Raw genomic sequence first — 23,784 nt, forward strand, 5'->3', positions numbered from 1 at the left:
TAGTAAAACAAATAAATAAAATGTATACAGAAGTTTCCTGAGAGGGAGGGAAGACATCTGCACTGTATTTGCAACTTTTCTGTAAGTTTAATATTATTTAAAAATTAATTGTTTTAAGGTACGCAAAAATGCAGAGTAGTGCCTGTGGGGGGAAATGTTCAAAATAAAGAAGGCTGAAGTCAATTATTACCTCAGTATTTGAAACTGTTATTCATTTTTTTCCACTAGCTGACAACACATCGATTGAGGGAATTATTTTCCTATTGTAAATATTATATATTATATGTATACATATATATGACAACAAAAAATATTGTTACGAGTTTCAAATAAACTCATGGGATATAATTTATAAGCACTGTTATTGCTAACACTGATTATTATTTTTGATGCTAATATGGTGATGGTAATGGTGATGATGATGATGATGCCACCAATGATGAAGTCAATAATACCATAATTAAGGTTTTTTAAATCCAGGGGAAATTTTTGCTTAAATCATGATATAGGGACAATTATTAATGTTGTATCAAAGACGTAAAGAGCATAAAGCAAAAATAAATTCTAGAATCACTGAGAACAACTGAAATCCCCTCAGTAGAATCACAAAGATTGAAAAAATTGGTGTCTTTGAGAAGTTAAGCCTGAAGCCAATAGGCATTTACTTGTTGACAATGGGATAGCTCAACGTGTAAAAATCTCAGCTTTGCCAGAGAGATGAATCTGGGTCCATCATTTAAACATTTTAAGTCTTTTACTCCCAAATAAGGATGGCAATAATACCTCATAGGTACAGCATACCTCATAGGTATGCTATAAACTAAAATGAAACAATGCATACAAAGTGCTTTGAACAATACTTGGCATATAATAAGAGCTCAATAATTCATTATTTTTATTAAGATGAATTTCTTATAATGGCATTTTTAGAAAGCAGAAACCACTGCCTCATTATACCATTATTTCATTTGAATTAATTTTGAGCGCCTAATTTATCACATATTATTCTGCTGGACAATTTTATGGGGAAATTTGAGAGGGGGTGTTTTAATCTAATCAAGAAAACCAAACATGTTTGATAAGAAAGAAGTTTTTTTGTAAACATGTAGGATATATGTATCAAAAATACTTTCCAAAATATTTTACCCGTTCTTATGCCAATCACTTAAATTGTAGTCAATGGTCATTAATATTGTTAACTTTACTGTGCTATGGCTTGCAATTGCAATTAGTGTAAATCCTAACAGAGAGAATCAAACAACAGACAAAGGAGTAAAGCAAATATTGTCTAAATGACAAAGAAATAATGAATAGAGAAAAAGTTATTCTTTTCTCTACTATCCTCCTTTTTAAAAGCTGAACCAAATATATTTCCTCAAATCTTGTAGGATATCTGAAATCATCCTGATAATAGAGATACTATGATATTTTCAAAAGTAGGTAGAAATAAATGAGGCCATTCCTAAAAGGAAGCATGACAAAGTTATATGGGAAAAAAAAATGAACTACTAAACCAAATATTAGTATATGATCTGGTCATTTCATATGCAGTGTAGCTCATGTGTACCCTTGTGCCTTTCAGAAATAGACCAAGAAAGCTCCTTTTTTTGGTAACCAGCCTCAGGAAAGTAGTTACCACCATAATTCAGAAAAAAAATGTCCCTCTGTAGGAGAAGGCTGCAAGCATGGGACACAAGAAAAACTCTTCCCTTACCTTAAAATATAAAGTGTATTTTTAGGGTCAGTCTACCTCTCCCCGCAAAAAAACTGATGCCAATTGGTAACTTGCTAAGATTGTTTGTAATGTAAGAGGCTAGGACTGAATAAAATGTAAAATTCCAAAATACACAACATTGTGTTGTAATTTGCTTAGATAAGAGTATTAGCTCGAACTCATATAATGTTCTATTTTAATATGTGGATGTCTTAGTAGTTGAAGTTTTGTACTTAGTTCTCCAACAAGCTCCTCTCTCCACCTTTTCTGGTCACTATTCTCTGTTTCAGTTCTGAATATCTGACATGCTCACAAAGGTATCTCATTGTTACGTCTCTTGAAACATCTTTAAAAGTAAACAGAACATTCTGTTATTTTTCCAGCAAAATATATGACATTAACCAACCACCAAATTACTAAGAACAGCAGCCACAGTCATTTCTACTTCCCTTTCTCAACACACAGACTTCATCTCACTAAATTTTATTGATACCAAGTTTCTTCTTTCACTACATTGTCACAGACACTACTGTGAGATTGCTTCTAACAATTTCTTACTTGCATCATTTTTAATTGTATTTTAATCGTCTTATTTTTCTGTTCCTTTATTCTCTCTCTACTCAATTAATCATCCATATTCTGATAAATCGCACTCTTACAATAGAGGTCTCAAACATCACTATTCAATTTAAAACATTAATATACTTCCCACATTTTCTAAAATTATGTGTGAATCACTGGCATGATTTCCAGAGTTGTTCATAATCTGAATCAGACTTCAGTCTTATCTAACCTCCTCTCCTTTGAAAGTTACACACCTACTTTTCAAACGCTCTTGACTACCAGATAACGCATGAACAGATTTTTTCGTATCTGGCGTCTCACTCATTCTACATGCTTTATTTCATTTTACTCATTTATTCATTCATTGACTCATTTAGATAGTCATTCAGGTAAATTTCATTAAGCATCAGTTGTGGCTAAACACTGATGAGGCGCTGGAAATTTAAAGATGTAAACCAAGGTTGTTGGGTTTTGTTTGTTTGTTTTTCTGTTTTCAGGAAGTTTGGTGTCCATATAGAGAAAGAATGTTTGATTGCAGTGCACTTCACAAGGGTGTGATGGAGCTGTGGCTATGTGAGCACGCCACACACCTCATCCATCCTGAGGACACAGTGAGGGCTCTGTGGGAAGCAGCACTGAAGCGCAGGTCTTACGTGACATCAAGTGTTACCCACTTCTCCTCCAGGTGCACCCCACATTATGCACATGCCATGGCGCTCACCAAACTGGGTATAAACACACTGTAAGCTCAAGAGCAGATGCTGCATCTCAACCATTCTAACATCTCAACATCCATAATGCTATCTGTCAAGTGCTGATCCCACGAGAAATCTGGAGCTCTGAGAGATTAAGTCGATTGCTGCTTCTCAAAGTCATAGCCAGAACGTGGCTGAGCCAGAATTCCACCTCAGACAACCTAGCACTGTAGTCCACGTTTAACTATGTTTCATGCAACTGTTGTATATATAACATATACAGTATAGAAAAATAAATGATATATGATAGTAATATTTAATATTATATGAAACTAAAAATCTAAGTTTATACAAATATGAAAAACTGAAGACCTACACAAATAGACCACAACAATGATTTGGCATCTGGTCAGTATGTCTCAAAACAACTGAGCATCAGGTAACATATTTTAATGGCAAAACTCAAAAAAAATTATTTTTAGTGGAATGTGTATAGTGAAGTAGGGCCCCAAATGATTAGTAATATTTTTCCCTTCTGGGGAAGTACAAGTTACAGTGAAAATAACTTCAAACCATTGAGAAACTTTTCTAGAACACGGTATAAAAGAATATTTCATCCAAACCATACACTAAATGTGAGATACTGCAAACAACAGAGCAAATCACATGTTTATAACCATATTATCTTAAATTAAGAGTTGGCCCGTATGGCATATTACTTTGCAGTCTAGAAGAGAATATATACATTGTTGTTAGAATAGAAAGCTATTTCCAATGCAAGCTAGAGACTGAAAAGTCTAGCACAATGAACATAAATGTCAGCGCCAGCATGTTTAACAGGAAACTAAATACCCTGTCTATTCGTATAATCACTACATATCTCCAACGCTGAAGGCTCATAAACAGTTCAGATAGAAACTGTATCTGGATTTTTTTCCAGAAAATGTGAGAGCAAACCAAAAAAATAAAGATTGGAGCTGACTGGGTCAAAAGATACAATGTTGATTCAGAGCCAAGAGAAGGAGCAAGCAGGAGACCACGGAAGAGGCACAGCCTAGGAGTTGTCAATAAAAGAGATGCAGCCGGGCACAGTGGCTCACACCTGTAATCCCAGCACCTTGGGAAGCCAAGGTGGGTGGATCATGAGGTCAGGAGTTCAAGACCAGCCTAGCCAATATGGTGAAACCTCGTCTCTACTAAAAAAATTAAAAAATTAGCTGGGCATGGTGGTGTGCTCTTGTAGTCCCAGCTACTGGGGAGGCTGAGGCAGGAGAATCGCTTGAACCTGGGAGGCGGAGGTTGCAGTGAGCCGAGATCGTGCTACTGCACTCCAGCCTGGGCAATGGAGTGAGACTTCATCTCAAAAAAAAAAAAAAAAAGAAAGATGCATAGCCCCTGCTTATGTAAGTGAAAGAAAGAATAAAATGGACAAAATTGAAATAATGTCAAAGGTAAAACACTGATAAACAGAAAATAAGCATATTTGTATTTTTTATAATTTTTTTATTTAAAATTGAGATGCAAATATTACTTGAGGATAATTATTAGAAGAAAGTCATGTGCACATGCAAAAAAGCTAGAAATAATTTTCCCACCAGTTAACCTATTATTTACAACAGCAGATCTCTGAAAGGCCAGTTCATTTTATGCCCATGGAAATCCTCTCTGTTTTAGATCTTACTTATCATTGCCATGGCAACCCTCATCTGTGCCTTCCTATTTCATCAGGACAGCCACTGACCATTCCACAAATTCTACTTTGTTTGTGCGCCAAATTTGCCAAAGGAAGTACGCATTCCTTTCAGACTGCATGGGCAAGCAAAACGGAGGTTGGAGAAGGTTTAAGGTTGCACTGATTTTTGTATCACACCTGTAAAACTGCATTTCTCTCTGAATTACTTACAGAAAACTCTTGGGGCTTTGAAGTGCAAATTTCTGAAGAAAAGTTCCCAGGGAATAGAACAGTCTTCTGATTTGGGGTATGATGAATAGAAAACAGAAGAGAAGTGACATATTTATGACTAATATATCCTCCTGCTTTAAAAAGTCAACTACAGTTCTTTCGTGGGCACATGCCCTGCTGATTGTGAACAGTCATACTTTAGTGTAATCACTCTGTGATTCTTGGGGTAGTATAGCGGAAGTGAGGTGTCTGAAGGTAGCTGGAAAGGGAAAATGCCATGAGGACACATTGAAGCTGAATTTCAAGCAAGTCAGCAGAGCTGTGGAATGGTGGGAAGCAAGCCAGCTGAGCAAGTGAGAACAGACAGCATAGCTCTTTTGAAGCAAAGGCATCAGGCAAATATGCCATGAAGAGGCAGAGCCTTAAAAAGTGCCAGGTTCTACAAATAGCTATTATTGCCACAAACAAAAATGCCACTGTCCCATGCACATCTTTGGGAAGGATTGCAAGTTATTATTCTGTTGGGGTTTTAGCCATATTTATGCATAAAAATGGCATTCATATAAAATCAAATGATATAAAAAGATATACACATACAGTTATCTAAATATAGATTTTTAATTTAAGTGTAGGAAAGTCCAGAATGGAGAACTGTGTATCCTGCATTTGGTGCATTTGGAAAGAAGGTATTTTCAAAGTTTGGACTGGTAGACCCAAATTATTATGTTCTCCATCCATCCCATCAGTAAAACCTTACATTGTTTATTTACATTCTGTATCACTCCTCAAAGTGATATGAAGGCTGAAATGTATCTCACTGAGGTAAAATCGCAGTTTTAGCAGAGCTGTGTTCCTTACTACAGGCCCTAGGGGAGAATGTTTCCATTGCCTTTTTCAGGATCAAGAGACTTCCCACATTCCACGGCTAATGAGCCTTTCCATATTGAAAGCCAATGGAGATCATTTGAGTCTTTTTCACATTGTGCCTTCTGGCACTGACACTTCTACTTTCCTGTTCCATATTGAAGGCTGCCTATATTACAATAAGCCCTCCCAGAAAAGCCAGGATAATGTCCCTATCATCAAGTCAACTTGACGGCAACATTAATTTCCTTTTGCCATGTAACATAACATATTCACAGGCTCCAGACTTAAAATGCAGACACCATTATGCGTCATTTTTCTTCCTACCAATCCTAAATCTGGCTACCAAGAGTCATACCAACCCCACAGATGAAATAAATTCACCCATCCTATGTTGCCCAAAAGTCTCAACAGCATCAACTCAAAAGTCCAAATTTCATCAGCTCAAAAGTCCCACATCACACTATCTACATCATTAAAATCAGGTATGAGTGAGGCTCTGGGCATGATCCACTCTTGAGACACAATTTCTCTCCATCATTGAACCATAAAATTCAAGAAATATGTTACCTGCTCCAAAAACACAATGGGAGGGCAGGCAAACAATAACATCTACGGATATTCCTGCTCAAAATAAGAAAAAGTAGAAGAATTTAAAAAAGAAAGAAAGAAATTCACCAGTTCTAAGCAGTTTTGAAATACAGTTGACAAATTCCAGTTGGTTTCAAGGGCTGAGATTGTACTCTGTCATTTGAGCTCTACCTTCTGGACTTAACTCCCCACCCTCTTGACTTGAGGTTCCTGCCTTCTGAGTCAGCCTACTGACACAGTAGCACATCAGCAGCTGAATAGTTACATCAGCATGTTACTTGCTTGTAGACATTTGAAAGTTCTGATGCCCTTTTTCCATTTCAATCTTCATATCTGTCTCCTTTAGTTCAAGATGGCAACGTTTATGCTGATGTAACATTCTTAAGAACCATGTGTGTCTCCTGTGTATGTCCTCAGATTCACTCCATTAGCCAAAGATTTTCTTCATAGAATTTTTCTAGATAATCTCATCCTATTTTTGGATTCTGCTGAGATGACTGACTGAAGAGCTTTATGAGTCACACTCCTAATCATTTCAAAGAGCCTTTTGTGAGACTGAATTTTCTGATCTTTTGATCTTTCTAGGGGATCAGCAAAAAGTTGTCCAGCTCAGTTTATTCTCTAGGGCATGCTTTTCCAGTCTCATCCAAGAAGGGCTTACATTTTAATTGACAATAAATTCCTTAAAGTTAAATATCCAAGATAATTGCATAATGTTCTGCTTTTTTATTTACCCATATAACTCCAGGATATAATTCTACTAAGCTTTCTGATTCAACGTAACAGATATACACCCTTTCCGTCGGTTTCCAAACACATATTTCATTTTCTGTTGAGCTGTCGTCATCAGCACCTATAAACTTCATACTTCCACAAATAGTCTGTTGATGAAGATTTAGGTATTCTTTAAGACTTGCATGTTTTCTCTACCATGCTTCTCACTTCCTTCTGTGTCCTTGTACCAGAGTCAGTAAGATCCACATTTCTACTAACACTAAGTTTAAGGCAATATAGACATTTTCCTAACATGCTTCTCAAAATTCTTCCAGCTTTTGCCAACTGCCTAATTCCAAAACTATTTCCAAATTTTAGGGTTTTTATTTATTTATTTTACTGTAGCACTTCACTTTTAGGAAATAAAATCAAGTATTTGTTTCTTATTTGTTGCTTTAACAATTACCACAACTTAGAACCTTAATAAACAACAGGAATTTATCTCCGGTTCTGATGTCAGAAATCTGAATGGGTCTCACTGGCCTGGAAATCAAGGCATTTGCAGGGCTGTGTTCCTTTTCTTGGAGGCTGCAGGGGAGAAGTCATGCCTGGTCTTTTCCCTTCTAGAAGCTGTCCACATTCTTTGGCTTGCTGCCACTTCACCCATCTTCAAAGCCCACAATAGCAGCTGGAGTCTTTCTCACATCCCATCACCCGATCCTGACCCTACTGCCTCCTTCATTCCACACTGAGAAATCCTTGTAATTACACTGGGTCCTCCCGGATAATCCAAGATAATCTCCCTTTATTAAAGTCAACTTATTAGCATTATTAATACAACTTTCCACCTTCACGTCTCTTTGCCATAGAACTTGACATATTCATAGATTCCAGAAATTAGGACATAGATATCTTGTGGGGAGGGTGTATTTTCTGGCTACTATACATGACTTCTAGATTTTAACAGACTATGAACTCAATGTATGAAAGCTAGGGTCTTGCTGATACTATATTTCTACAGTGTTAGAATAGTGGATCAACAAACAGTTGTTAAATAAGTGTAAGTGGCTAATATCACCTAGTAGAAATCAAGGTCTTCTGTGCATTCACTTTAAGAATATTAACATGAGTTATACTCAAGTAGTTGTAATGGCATGCAAATTATAAAATATAATAGGAAAAATGTTTTGGTCTAGACAAAGAACACTATGGGTTGTTTATAATTCCTTGATTTAGTTTTCAAATAATTAAATAAAAATAAGCCTCAAATTGTCTGCAAATTGTTATGAAAGGAAATGTTTAGGAGAATAGACTTGTCAATATTTTCTTAGGAAAAATACACAGGGCTTTAGTAATTTGAAAAGCATGTTTCTTGAATACATAATAATGAATTAAATCTTAGTCAGAGATTTCAGGAGATTTTACCAAGAAGCCCAGTAACTAAAGACATTGAGACACATGAAAGTTCAAAATGGAGACGGAGTATATGAATTATTTATTTGTTTTGTTTTTGTTAGGTTTCTTGAGTTTTTATCTTGTCAAGTGATACAATTTATCTTTAGGGAAATTTAGTGAGGGGTGTGGGTGCTGGTCATTTGATGATGGGATTTGATATAGAGGTAATCTTAGGACTGACCCAAGCAAGGCCTCTACCAGTCCATAAAACAACATTTTGTAGATTAGTCAACAGTCCCACTTCTGGATGGAGCCCTGCTCTGGGGAATCTGAATGTGCATGGAACGAGCTCATTTCTCTGCCGCAACTAAGTGTCTTTCCTGTGTACTGCTGGGATCAGTAGCCCTGAATAGAGGGATGGAGTGGGAGGTGAGCGAAAGGAACCGGCATCACAGGAAAAACCCAAAGAAACCTGTGTGTCAGGGAGCAGGAAAATTCATGGGAGACCGGCCGGGCGTGGTGGCTCACGCCTGTAATCCCACCACTTTGGGAAGCCCAGGCAGGCAGATCACCTGAGGTCGGGAGTTCGAGACCAGCCTTATCAACATGGAGAAACCCTGTCTCTACTAAAAATACAAAATTAGCCGGGTGTGGTGCCACATGCTTGTAATCCCAGCTACTAGGGAGGCTGAGGCAGGAGAATTACTTGAACCTGGAAGGAGGTTGTGGTGAGCTGAGATTGCACCACTGCACTCCAGCCTGGGCAACAAGAGCGAAACTCCCTCAAAAAAAAAAAAGAAAGAAAGAAAGAAAGAAAAGAAAATTCGTGGGAGATCTAGGAGAAATAAACTAAAGTTTTCCCCTTGAGTATTTAACATGTGAGCCACAAGTTTCAACTAACGACAGCATGGTACACACAGAAGACTATGTCAGTAATAATAGGTATTTGAGAAGAACAGGAAATGAATCACGCACTTCAGGCTCAGATGGGTTGAGAAGGCACAATTTTACAATAGAGGTAGAAGGAGAGATGAAAAACCACCATTTCTTTGGACATTGCGAGTGGAAAAACATTTCAAACAACATGGAGAAGATGAATTTTAAATTCATGTATCAACTAATGGTGAAATGCGGGTGATATAGTATTATCCCTTAATTAAATTTCTTAATATAACTGTACTAAAATTACTTGCAATATGTGATGTAATTAAAGTTATAATCTCAACACTTTGTAGAAGGTGTATCAGCACCATGCTTATATAACTGATACACAAGCAGTAATTCAATATTTACAGAGTACATGAACCCAGGCCACACATTTTCTCTAGCACTCTGCTTTCTTGATTTTTAAGTAGAAAGCTTGAAGGAAATAAATTCCAAGGTCTTTTCTAATCTAAGGAAAACATATATCAATAATGGAAATATATCTAGGACCCCATGTGTTCCAATCTCAGATGTACTCTATTTAAAATATAGCTCTGCGATTAGCCGATAAATAAGTATAAACACACAAGTACTCTTCTTTTCTCCACCTCTCCAGGAAACAAGATGAGGAAGACACCTTTCTTCCTTTTTATGTTTGTTTGTTTGTTTCTTTCTTTCTGAGATGGAGTCTCGCTCTATGGCCCAGGCTGGAGTGTAATGGCATGATCTCGGCTCACTGCAACCTCTGCCTCCCGGGTTCAAGTGATTCTCCTGCCTCAGCCTCCAGAGTAGCTGGGACTACAGGCACATTGCCACCAAGACCGGCTAATTTTTTTGTATTTTTAGTAGAGACAGGGTTTCACCGTGTTAGCCATGATGGTCTCCATCTCCTGACCTCATGATCCACCGGCTTCAACTTCCCAAAATGCCAGGATTACAGGCGTGAGCCACCGTGCCCGGCCGGAAGATACTCTTTCTTTATGGGAAACTTCTTAAAAATCTTCCTTTTCCTTTGCCACTGCTTTCAATATTCTCTGCACAGATGGGAGCTAATCCTGGAAATTTTCTCTCCCACTCTCAGCTTTTCTCCTGAACACCCACCTAGACCAAACAAGATTTCTGTCTCTCTCTCTTCATTCCTCATCCCTCCTCCTGAGCCCACTATTATACAGATAAGATTAGCCAAGTCACGGACTGGCTGGAAAAGTGAGAGATGGAGGAAATCACCTTCACATGAATATCTTGATTTTTCAAAAATATCAATACATTGATAATTTTTTTTTTCTTTTTTTTTTTGGAGACAGGGTCTTGCTCTATTGGCCAGGCTGGAGTGCAGTGGCATGATCTCAGCTCACTGCAACCTCTACCTCCCGGATTCAAGCAATTCTCTCGCCTCAGTCTCCCGAGTAGCTGGGATTACAGGCACCTGCCACCATGCCCGACTAATTTTTTTGTATTTTTAGTAGAGACAGAGTTTCACCATGTTGACCAGGTTGGTCTCGAACTCCTGACTTAAGTGATCCACCCGCCTCAGCCTCCCAAAGTGCTGGGATTACAAGCATGAGCCACCGCACCTTGTCACACATTGGTAATTTTCTCAGTGCTGTGATTCTCTGTGATTCTCAAGTTTTTAAATTCATTTCTTGAAAAATACGTCTCAAGAATAAATGTGATTGTGCTCCTTACCTTTTCCATTTAAGAGCCTCTGCTAGGGCTGAAATGAGAATATTTTGAGTCAGTAGTAGAAATATAACATTTAGGTTGGTGCAAAGGTAATTGCAGTTTTGCCATTAAAGGTAAAGGTAATGGCAAATCCGCAAGTACTTTTGCACCAAGTCATAGTTAAACAGACAACACATACTGACCTAAATTTTTTCAATCTTTTATTTTTATGTGGAAAAAAAAAATCAAAGTCCTTCTTTTAGCTGGATGTAGTGGCTCACGCCTGTGATCCTAGCATTTGGGGGGCTGAGGTGGGCGGATCGCTTGAGGCCAGGAGTTCAAGACTGGTCTGGCCAACATGGTGATATCCCATCGCTACCAAAAATATAAAAATCAGCCATGCGTGGAGGTGCATGCCTGGAATCCCACCTACTCGGGAGACTGAGGCACGAGAATCACTGAAACCCGGAGGCAGAGTTGCAGTGAGCCAAGATCGCACCACTGCACACCAGCCTGAGCAACAGAGTGAGATGTCAAAAAAAAAAAAGAAAAAAGTCTTCTTTTAATCTTAGCCTTTAAAACTTTCTATTTTTCCACATTTTTGTGCAAAATTTAAATGAAACTTTAGTTGTTGAATAAATAATACGAAGATTTTTTTCTTTCTTACCAGAGCACCTATCAGAACTCTGATTATCTAGCTAAAAAAATTTAGAAACTTTCAAAATGGTTAATACACATATATTCACGTTTCTGATCCAAAGAGGAAAAAAACATTGCACCGAATATTTGAAATAACATTAAATCCATGACAATATTTTATTTTAATAATATATTTCATTTAATACGCATAGAAATCCGTTTAAAACACTCCATTTAAATCACTGTGGTGCAGTGTATTTCTCCCTTTGCCTTTGAAGTCCATTAAGCATGCAGCTTGAGAGGTGGCTAGGAGTTGGGCAGAAAGTCTCTAAAACACTTTGAGCTCCCCAGATGAAAGGTGCTATTTAAGTACAAAGTATCGTAATAATTTCAATATATTTAATAACTCCACTCACTTCAATGTCAACGCCTAACTCAATCCTCACCTATTTGGTACTTTGAGGTCTATTCCTTAATTTCAATTTCTCCAGTGGGATGTGTGTAACTTTGTTCCTTAAAACTAGTACAGGAAAACGATCATCGAAAAAGGAAAAGTCCATAAACATCCCATTCTATGTCCGTAAATGACAGAAAATCTTCCCACGAGGAAGTGAATTATAAGACCAACAAAAGATACCTGTCATTAAAGAGACTGGAAGGGCCACCTTCTCCAGGAGCAGAGCATCTGAATGGCCTGGGTCATGCCAGTGGAATGAGGAGTACAGTAGATACTGTTACATTTTCTTCCTTATATTTTCAAGTGCAAAGAAAATTTAGGCAAGGCAGTTGGCTGCAGGGAAGTGTTACATTCTGCTCAAAAGGCTTTCTTAGTGTGAGTAAAAAGTCTGTGAAAAATGGAAAGTGGTATTCCCTCTTCTAAAAATTCATTAAAAATTATCAAGTATAGTCTTTTCTATTTTTTCTTTTTTGATGTTAAATAATTTGTACAAGTAATACCAAAATATCTTATTCTTTTCAAAAATTAAAGCATTATCAATAAAGTTGAGTCAATTTTTACTCCATCTTGGCCTCTAAAATCCTCCTCATTCCCCTCTTCCTGCTATCCCTTATCTGAGGTAACCGTTATTGTTTTAAATTGCTTTTATCACAACGTATTTTCTAGTCATTTGATTTTATATACCAAACTTGATTTAAAACTTGTTTAAAGACTCTTTTTAAATGAGAAAACAATATAATTTTATTACAATAAACACTTTTGATATGTCTTCTATTTTTTATTAAATTGTTTGAGTTATCAAATATTCTGTGGTGTAACTTTTAACATTCTCGGTGATTCTGCACTTATTTCCTTTTCTGAACTGGGATAGCATATTGCAGAGGAGAGGCTCAGTACACAGAAAGAAGAGAGCTCTTCAGGGCATCATCCACGAGGTGCTCACAAGGCTCTGTGCCCCCTGGCCCTTCTATAAGCCTCACTCTTCTCCTTTGCAGACCCCAGGATTTGAACCAGCTGATTCTCCTTGATTACTGCTCAATCTCACAATCCTTCTTATGCATGCTAGACTATAATCCTAGGTGATTCATCGCTGCACTGTGGACCTGGTTAATGACACAGTCTGTAAAAATAACCATCAGCAAACCAAAAAGTGAGGATTCATCAAAATGTGCCAGGGGAAAAAGAAGGGCCTCCTTTAAGCCCATTTCTAGTCTCTCTTGCTCTGCCTCCCTAACCTCCACATCCATGCAGGACCTCCAGTTGGGCTGTTCCCATGTACATATGGGAATTCAGAAGCACAGCTACTATGAACAGCAAGAGCTTGGGACTGAAAAGCTATTATTTTAAGTTCAGTAGGAAAGAAAGTCATAGACTCAGATACAAGGAAATAGAAAAAAAAATTTGGCGATAAAAGCCTACACAAATTAGTTTGCCACTCAGGCAAGATGGAACCAGGAGACTGGACACTGGGACCCATGGCTGTGTGGGGGCTAAACCACCATTGGAAGAAACAATCTGTGTTAGGAAGATGAATTATCAAACCTTTGGTTCCATATTTATGAAATATGCATGCTATACATCTAAACTTCAATACCTGGATTCCATACTACTATGCAGTGTTTTGATTATAATCTGTCCACCCAGGTATGTTTGCTTGCAGGAAGAAATGGACTTTGTAATACTCAGAATTCTTAATGAAAATGTATATGTGTATTTAGTACGTATGAGTATGTATAAATATTGTGTATATATGTATATTCATTCCTGTTAGCTTGGTAAATGTGATTCATTTCTAAGAGATGGGTACACTCTCAATGTGTTTACATAAAGTTTCTGGGACTGCAAGATTACATCTAGATTCCAGATTGTGATAAATTCATTAAAATAATAGAGACCACCAGGCCTTTCTGCTGCTATTACTGCCTTGACATTTTCTATGACTGACATTAGAAATAACTACAACTCCTACTTGGAAGTCTGGGCTCATCTAAAGTAACTAAATTTCATAGACTAAAAAAAGTGACATAGTATAGGTAGAAATTTTGTGCACTCACCTAAAAATTTCAGGAATTGTTTTTAAGTCTGAGACACTTGTTTTCCCAATAACCTGTACCAAGCATGCTTTGTTTTTAAAAAGCACATGATCAAACTAATAAAAACAACAGCTATCGATAGTTGAGATCTTACAGGCACTCAAGAAATTCATAAATATGCATTTGTTAATTGTCTTTCAAACACTTCTGTGAGTTGCTCAATATTATTTTTATTTTATAATTAAAAATATTGAGAGATAGAATATAAAGGACTATGTTCAAAATTTACATGACGCAAAGAAAAGAAAAGCCAGAACTGGAAGTCAGATCTGGTTTCAAATTCAGTGCTCCTCGCAGCTGTCCTGGAGACCATCATCTCTCTAAGATGAATTGGTAGGCAGAATTTCATCTCCAATGTGAGTCCATTGCAGAGCCCTGGCAATCCTCGCAACGCTTTATAACACAAATCATTAAGCTGACTTGAGAAATTCTTCCTCCTTCAATTTCCCCAGGTCACCAGTTGAATGACACTACTAAATAAAAATTAAGCCAAAATGACAACTATAGCCTGACTGGCTTCAGATTCCCTAAATGCTATCTAAATTATTACTAATCCCTTCCCACTTCCTATTTCAATAAGTAATTGGCTTCCTTAATACTGTCTCTTTCTAGAAGAGGTGTAATCGTTATGTCACTCAGGGAATGGCCTTGGGCCACACAACGTCAACTTTTGCTGTCGTGTAAGTTTTCCAAGTCTCCTTTTTATGGTCCTAGCTTTCCCTCATATGCCAAATGTAGGTTTCCCCAGAAGTCTTGTTCTAGTTGATCTGAGTAAAAACAGAAGCCTCAGCCCATCCTTAACCTGTCCTACTTCATGGGAAAATCTCCAAGAGTTCCGTTCTGATTCAGTCGCTCGCAGCAGTGAAATCTCACTCTACAAATGCAGTACGGTGGCTCTAAAGAAACAAAAAGCAAAGAACAAAACCCAGGGAACAAAAAGGCTTTTTAAAACCTGGAAGAACAGATTGAGTGCCACCATTTATGTCATCTCAAATAGAGCCAGAAACATGGATAGCATTGCTTATGTTGATAAAGCATGACAGCTGACACTACATTCTTTGTGAAACCACAATTTTAAATCCCAAAGACATTATTTTCATGATCACCAAACCCAGAATGAAAATACAACTTATGAAACCTAGACCGTGCCGTATGTCACTGTCTCTAGGTACAGGTTATATTCAAAATTATCAGTTAAGAAAAAAATACCTACCTTTCCATTTACAACTCTAGCACTAATAATCTGAACAAACAAATTAAGCTAACATTTGTACCTTTTGGGAATACTTCAAATTAGTTCGATTGTAGCACATGAAATACCCATGATTTCTGTGAGTAATCCATTATCAGCAAAGCGTAATTAAAACCACAATCCTTTAGTGTTATTATTAAAAACATTCCTAATGCTTAAAGCTAATATATATGCCACAGTTAATACTTGATTTAACATACACCATAATGTCATAATGAAAGTCATCATTAAACTTATATTAATAATTTTTAAAATTTTAGTTTTTTAACTGAGTATCAAAGCCCTATTTAGATGTTACTTCTTTAACATGGAATACAAACTTCAACAAACTTTACATATATTTCAAATTATGCTACTGCCTAACTGAAATAAAACAATACCTACAAACTGAAAAATGCTATACAAAAAATGGGCTTTACATAATTTGAATCATTTTTCCATTTAAATTAATGCATGTAGTGTTCTTGCAGTGAAAAAATGTGATAACCTATTTTTATTGTAATGAATGATAACTCTTAATCAAGTGGGCCAGTCAACAACACAGAATCTTTTTAATTCCAGCAAGTTAAAAGGAAAATTGATATAGATTGCATAATTTGATAATTGCACACAATTTCTGCAAGACCTTGTAAATGAGTATTTGGCTTCTACAGGTCTCAGTTTTCCTTTCATCAAAACTCTTAAGAATTTGCTTTCCTGAAAAAAGAGTAGACTACTTGGTAAAGTAGGATCTATTTGATTGAAACATGGTAATTTTTAGAACAAATGAACTTTTGATTCAAGTTCCCCAAAGATCATTTTGGTGGATATATGTTATAATACTACAATTGTCTTTTCAAGTTTATTGAGCTCCTATGTATAGTTTCCTTATCACAGACTGTCTCTCCAATTACACATTCCATCATAACAAAAGTCCACTTGATGGTGTGGCTGATGCCCATTTAGAGCCTTGAGTCACTACTCTTTAGTCTAGTATAGGCTGTTTTAAGGAAAACATCTTTTCCTTTCAGAATTTGTGTAGGGAAAAGAAAAAGCACTGTAGATTTGGTTTTAAATAGAACTGGAACATTCTCTGAGAAAGTATAATGTTGTCTTACAAAAGATTTTGTACTATGAAGACAGAAAAATGAGGAAGAAAAAGAAAGTTTTTTTTTTAAGTACTTACTTACCAGGTGTGAAATTGTATCGAGCTGAAAATCCCATAGATTCCAGCTCTCCATCAGCAAAAAATTTAATCCACAGAAATCTTCCACTGGATTTTATGACAGGTGGATTTTGTTGTCCACAGAAACGTCCAATTATTGGAGAAAAGCCAAAAGGTCCATCTCGAACTTCAATATGATCAAATTTGCACTCCCAAGACGGTTCAATAGAGTACTTTTCATCAAAGTAAAGTTCAATGCACTGTCTTGGAGCGGCTGTAAAGAAGAAAGATTGTGTCTAGGAAGCCAGTTCTTACATCTTCAGGTTGATATTTTCTGATTCTATTTCAGATGTTATTTGTACATCTTCTCTCAAACTTTATGGATGATATGCATGGAAATATAAAGAAAGCATATGATACTATTCTACGGGATACAATTTTCATAAAAATGTCTAAGGAGTGAACCTTAAAACTGATGATGTTGCATGAAATATTATTCTGATACAAGATGACCATTTTGATGTTTTGCGCAGGACTAACAAAGCACAGTATTTTTATGAAAGGCTGTTAACTTGGAGTTAGAAGGTCAAGGAATATTTTTCTGTCTCTTTTCTCATATTTCCAGAAATACTCAGGTTTAAGGTCACAAATCACTTGAGAATTGTTTGGCATAGAGTTATATTAAATATAATCTTTCAAATCATCCAAGCCATGTGTCTAGATCAGATCCAAATGCATATACAAGGACATTAAGAGTAATTTTTCTACAACACAAACCTGATCACATCCCTCTCAGGTTTAAACCTCAGCAGCTGGACCATGATCAATGCATTCGACACACATTATCTGTTAAGAACATCCTGCGCCCAGGACCCTATCCCTTCACAGAGAGCCTGAGCTCAGACCACTTCAGACATGTCTTGTCTTCTAAGAAAGTAAGCTCCTTCACACTTTCATGGATTTTCTTACATTTTTGAATATCTACATACCCAACATTATCTCCTCTTTACACGGGAAAGACTTGCTTTAAAGAAGCCTCCTCTCTAAATCTGATCTTGAAAGACAAGAACCATATCTCACTTACCTTCTTTCTCAGCGCTTAGCATAGTACTTGTCATCGAAAATTTCCAAAAAAAAAAAAAAAGTCTTTGAGTGAATTATAATGAGTGTATATTCATAAACGTTTTTACAGCTCTCTAAAGAATCAGGGAAAGCTTTATAGGGCTGGCAACTCTATACAGCACCACATGAATGCTTTTGCTAATGTTCTTTCATTCTTCCCCTGATATGTCCAAAACAGTCCAAAATTCTGGCATCTCAGACTTACATTCAGCCAGGATACTCCTGAATGGCCATAAAGTTTGCGGAAATGTCAACATACATGTATCCCGGTTAGCAAACAGCTGTTGCCTGAAGCCCTCTGAGTGCTTCCCTGCTACTTGGCCCTTTTCAGGGACTAAGCCCCTCTAGACACTTGAAAGTTAAGACTTAGCACAGTCAGGCCTGCTCCCTCTACGGTCAGCAACTATGCAGAATAGTGGCTGTCCACACCCCATTGCTTCTTAAATATACACTGAACATCATCCATGATGACCTAAAATGTAAACTCTGGTATGCATGGTTTTCAAAAATGTATGTAAGATTGAGACACATGGTATAACTTGGAAATTGGAGACCTACAGAATAAAATGTAACTCTGATGCTCCCCAGGTATAAAATTAAAGATCAACAGTTTAAGGGCAATTCATTTTTAAAATGAATTATTTCATGAATAATCTTTAATTTCCAAAAAAGTTTCAGACTCATACATTGAAAAGAGACATTTATAACTCACGCAAGAAAAATATTTTATCCATCACTAAATTGTATCAAAAAGGTGAACAAATGAGTAACCACAATAATGACAGATTTGAGGGAATTTCAATGACGTCGTTTTTTTTTTCTTTTTTGGAAATTTGAAAGTACCCAAAGAAATGACTAACCATGTTTTATGCTTAAAGTGTTAGCCTTAAAACAAAAAAGCAAATACTGAAGGAGTTAGACCCATTTACATATCAGTACTAAGTATAGCACTTGCATACATTATCATCCTGTAGCATGTATCTACCAGTTTATTCCACAATGAATCAGTATAACAAGTTTTATGACGAAACAAATTATTTTGGATTGTAGGTTAATTTAAATAATGTATGGCTAGAGAAAGATACAGCAATGAAGACAGTCCCTAGCTAATTTACTTAGAACTCTGTCATCTGTCAACACGCACTCACCAATTTCCCCTACTAAGAAATAATGGCCATCTAACATGAATTCACTTCTCCATACCTTCACTCTTATTATTTCATAAGTTCTGTGGCTGCGTCAACCTCTCGATGTTCTCCAGGAAACATTCTGCCATTATGGCTTTTGGTAGGCAACATTATATGTGGACAATTTATTTTCTTTTGGTCCAGCATGTTGAAGTTAATGACACACACCCGGAAATGAAACCTACATAGCTGAATTTTAGAAGGTAGTGAAATAACTTCTTAAAACTAAGTTTGCCACATACTTATTGTGGTAGATTAAAAATGAGTGATTACGGCACATAGAAACTATTTGAAGCTATCCAACTCTCTCAACTTCAATTTGCTTCACCTTCAAGAATTTTCTTCACAGCTGCCTTTCCTTTGAACATTTCTGTAAGTTATATTTGATCTAACACTGAGGTTAGCTCATGAGAGGTCTCAACCACTTTGAGAATCTTCAGACCCACTAAAAACTATGAGCACTTTCACCTGGATAGTGCACATATATACAGAATATTTCCTCCATTTTGAGGGAATGTTTAGGCCACCTGACTTTCAAAAAGGGATCCGCTTTTTTGTGACTGAGACCTCACTTGTATTCTTCATCACAATGGGTCATACCTCTAGAAATCTGACCAATTATGTATCCCTCTTTCTCTTCTGTTTTAAATTTACCTTTCTCTACAGAATATTCACTTTAGAATTAAATATGTGCAATCTGCCCCTTTAAAAGAGAAAAAACCACCCATCTCTACTATGCCAATGGGAGTGCTCATCCTTGTTATTAACAAACTCCTAATTGCTTCATGTAACAGATGCATTTCTGTTTTTCACTTATTTTTCTTTGCTGTAACAACTGGCACTTTGACTACTCCCTGCTTCTCAAGACCCCGTCCGCGCTGGCTGCTGTGGCATCGTGTGCACCTGACCCTCCTACCTAGCCCTCTGGCTTCTCCTACTCATTCCGTTACTTTTTTTCCATACTCTGTCCCTCTCACTCCGTTACTTTTTTTCCCATACGCTGTCCCTCTCTTACTTGTTTTCCGAAAAATTTATTCCACATCTTCTTTTCTCTCATTTTAGATGAAGACACCAGGTTGCCACGGGCATTCCAATGGAATGTTACTATAATATAATGATGCCTGGGGCTCTATCTAAGGCCAATTAAATCAGAATTCCTGGGGAAAGGCCCAGGCAGCTGCATTTTTAAAAGCAGTTGAAAAATAGTGCTCCAAATATTCTCTTGGATAATTTTATTCATACTAATAATCTCAACAACAATCTCTATATTTATGACATACACATATACATTTTCAGCACACATCTCTCTCTCCACTAAGCTAGAGCTACATGTATCCAATTTTTTTGTGGAACATCTCCATAAACACAAACTAAACACATTATTTTTCCTTTAAACCAATTTTTTCTGTCTATATTTCTTTTCTGGGATGGCAATTCCGTGTATCTAACAAGTCATTGAGCAACAAACATTAGAACAATCCCAGGATACCCTATTCTCTGATCCCCTGATCCAGCCACTCATGATTCTTTTTTTTTTTTTCTTTTTTTTGTAGACGGAGTCTCGCGCTCTGTCACCCAGGCTGGAGTGCAATGGTGCGATCTCGGCTCACTGCAAGCTCCGCCTCCCGGGTTCACGCCATTCTCCTGCCTCAGCCTCCTGAGTAGCTGGGACTACAGGTGCCCGCCACCATGCCTGGCTAATTTTTTGTATTTTTAGTAGAAACGGGGTTTCACCATATTGGCCAGGATGGTCTCGATCTCCTGACCTCGTGATCGCCCGCGTCGGCCTCCTAAAGTGCTGGGATTACAGGCATGAGCCACCGCGTCTGGCGATCCAGTTTCTTAAATACCTCTCAGTTCTTTCATGTACTCCATCACTGATGCCACTTCTTTAGTATAAGTATTTATTATTATTTACTTGGACTTTTGCAATCGTTTCTTAGTTTATGTTCTTTTCCTTCAGTTACTTCATCATCAAAATCTCACATTATTCCTCAAGTTAAATTACTTCAATGGCACCTCATTGTCTCCAACATAATGTTCAAGATTTTATCCAGCGGGCACAGAAGGAATACCAGGTACCTCTTTGTCTGAGACTGCTTCCCTCTTCAGCCTCCCGCTGTATTTTCCTCAGATTCTGCAGAAGCCCTAGGATATGCCACGAAGGTCCCCAACCATATCATAGCTCTGAACTTCCGCACATGCTGCTCTATGTAGAGAATAATGCCTTCCCTGGACGTTCTTCAGAAATGAAGGTTAGCATCTTTTCTTCCCTGTATTCTTCTCTTTGGCTTCCCCGTTGCAACTACTTTGTGCTAATCCTAGAGCCCCTTTAGATTGTTTACGGAAAGGGACATAGTCCCCAGAGAATATTGTTAAGTCCTAAGAGGCAAGTAGCAAGTACCTTTTCTATCAGTTGTAAAAGGAATTTGCACTGCCAGACCTTAGGTTTTCAGTGTTATCCTTCTAATAGCATAGCTAATTGTTTTGCCTTCTTACAGTGTGGTTTATCTTTGCTGAAAGTTCAACTTCAAGTACTAAGGGTGGGGGAAGATCTTTGGCCCAATAATTACTAAAAAAAAATCATTTCTCAATAGAGATTCTTAAAATTAGGTAAACAGAAAGCCTGCTTCTTTGAAAAATCTATCAAATAAATGTGTCCCCATTTATAAGTAGTAGAAAGTGCATATATCTTTATCATTAAGACAGTTTTGCCGTGTATGTTGGGGGCGGGGAAGGTGGGTACTTCCAGGTTTTAGGCTATTAGGTACTAACAGTTGGAATACTGAAAACTTCCATCACCAGATGAAATGCTTCTACATTTTAAAAGTTGTACTTAAGAGAGAGGTGTTGGCCGGGAGCCATGGTTCACGCCTGTAATCCCAGCACTCTGGGAGGCCAAAGTGGGTGGATCACTTGAGGTCATGAGTTTGAGACCAACTGGCCAACATCGTGAAGTGCCGTCTCTACCAAAAATAGAAAAATTAGCCAGGCATGGTGGCGTATGCCTGTGATCCCAGCTACTTGGGAGGCTGAGGCAGGAGAATCACTGTAACTCAGGAGACTCTCGCTTTGTCTCAAAAAAAAAAGTGTTTACAAGGTTAGTGTAAATGGGCAATGTTCAAAGAGAAGTCTCTTTCCAACACCATTTATCTTTCATGTCGGAAAAAAGTCATGAAATAAAGGGTCCTAACTTACAATCCTGAGCTTGACTTTAAAATGAGATGTCACTTGTTAACACAAATAACGTAACTATCTTTCAGACTGGTGTTTAGAAAATGTGATTATAGATTCATCTTTGACATTAATATGATTTTTGTAATTTATAATATTAAAGAAAATGTAACATGCAGGTTATTCTAATTGTTGAGCTAAAAAAACTAGTTTCTCAAACTTACACATTAGTTAATATTGTGCCAACTATGCATCCATTCTACTGCATTAGAACTCTAAATCAATTAAGCCAACTGCAAAATAAACTCCTAAGTTGTTCATTTGTTTTTATTGTACAGAATTTGCTTGTTCATAACTCATTACTAATAATTTCAATAATTAACCTGATTCCAGATTTTACAGTTACTGATTCACTCAAGAGATATTTTTGCGTATGATCTCCAAATCAATTTTGTAATGCCTATACGCATATTCTTCATCCAAAGCACAGAGATGGCCAGGTTTTGGCTTAGTGCTCTCTTAACTCTGGCACTGTCTCCCCTTACCTTCTATGATGTAGATGCATTCCCGGTCAGGGGGATACTTGCTGGGATAGTTGGGAGAGGTAAAGATACCTCCCTCTGCATGTTTTGTCCAAGTTCCACACTGCACTGACTTCTGTGTTTCTGAGGTGGTTTGCTTTTCTGTTAAAAAAAAAAAATGTTTTAAAAAGAGCCATCATCCAATTTTCTATTGTACTAAAAATAGAGAGAACATTCTTATAATATCCATTAGTAAATTAATTTTTAAATGTTGTCTTAGCCAAACCAATCAATTATACATATTATAACAGGTTCAGATATTCTGGAATATTAACAGTAGGAGGAAAATAGGAAAATACAAAATAATTCGAGGTCTTCCACTAGCATTTTTCTAAGTAAACACACCTGTTCCTTTCTTGGTTGCCCCAGACAAATGGAGGATGATTAAACTTGCTACAACTGAAACAGAAAAGAAAAATTAGAGATAAAATACACTGAAATGATCAAATCCCATAAAAACATAACATAATTTCAAGGTAAAATAATATCAAAGCAGATTAATTTTATCCTCGTTAACTGTTAAAAGTTGATTCAGAACTTGCAAAAACCAATTTGAAATGTACAAATGAGGAAACCTTGGGACTCCCTTAAGGAACTAATGCAAGTTAAGAATGGATGAGACCCAAACTCCTAAGGCAAATACATCGTTCACTCTAAAGGCAACATGACAATTTCCTCATGTCACACACAGTACAGTGGGACTTCAGGAGTCACACTGCATCTAAACTACCCTTAGGGAATGGCTCTGCTAGCATCTCTGAAGGAAGAGAGGGGCCAGAAGGTAAAAAGGAGGAAAAGGAGAGGCAAACGATGAGAACAGCTCCATGACTGTTCCTGACACACTGCAGTGTGGCTGTATTTTAGAAAATAAATACTTAGACAAATCCTACAGGCTGTGGGGGAGGAGAATAAGCAAGAAACAGATTAATGTGGATTGTGGGCATTAAGCAGCATTATTACAATGTTGCCTACAAAAATGTTCTGAACCTCCAAGTAACCCCGAACCTCAGCACTTTCTAAGCTGTGAAATTAATCTCTTCTAACCTTAACTTGATTTAGTACCAAATCAATATATAGAAATTGATTATTAATTTGAGAAACGTGATTTC

The 23,784-nt window shown here is 37.1% G+C and overlaps 1 protein-coding gene across 8 annotated transcripts in view; it reads right to left on the reverse strand.

The window, feature by feature from the left end:
• The window catches only part of NETO1 (neuropilin and tolloid like 1), a 126,246-nt gene that overhangs the window by 100,004 nt on the left and 2,458 nt on the right, over window positions 1–23,784 (reverse strand). For 6 of the 8 annotated variants that reach the window (XM_054461355.2, XM_054461354.2, XM_054461353.2 and 3 more), the window contains 3 exons: window positions 23,021–23,074; window positions 22,640–22,777; window positions 16,637–16,885 (listed from right to left, as the gene is read on the reverse strand). In XM_054461355.2, coding sequence (XP_054317330.1) covers window positions 16,637–16,885; window positions 22,640–22,777; window positions 23,021–23,074 — 441 coding nt within the window. Of the gene's footprint in view, window positions 1–14,461; window positions 15,112–16,636; window positions 16,886–22,639; window positions 22,778–23,020; window positions 23,075–23,405; window positions 23,520–23,784 lie in introns of those variants that run through there. The other 2 variants (XM_054461359.1, XM_054461356.1) reach the window with 2 other exon arrangements.

Source organism: Pongo pygmaeus, chromosome 17 (genome assembly GCF_028885625.2).
Source record: "Pongo pygmaeus isolate AG05252 chromosome 17, NHGRI_mPonPyg2-v2.0_pri, whole genome shotgun sequence".
In the NCBI taxonomy this organism is placed as follows: Eukaryota; Metazoa; Chordata; class Mammalia; order Primates; family Hominidae; genus Pongo; species Pongo pygmaeus.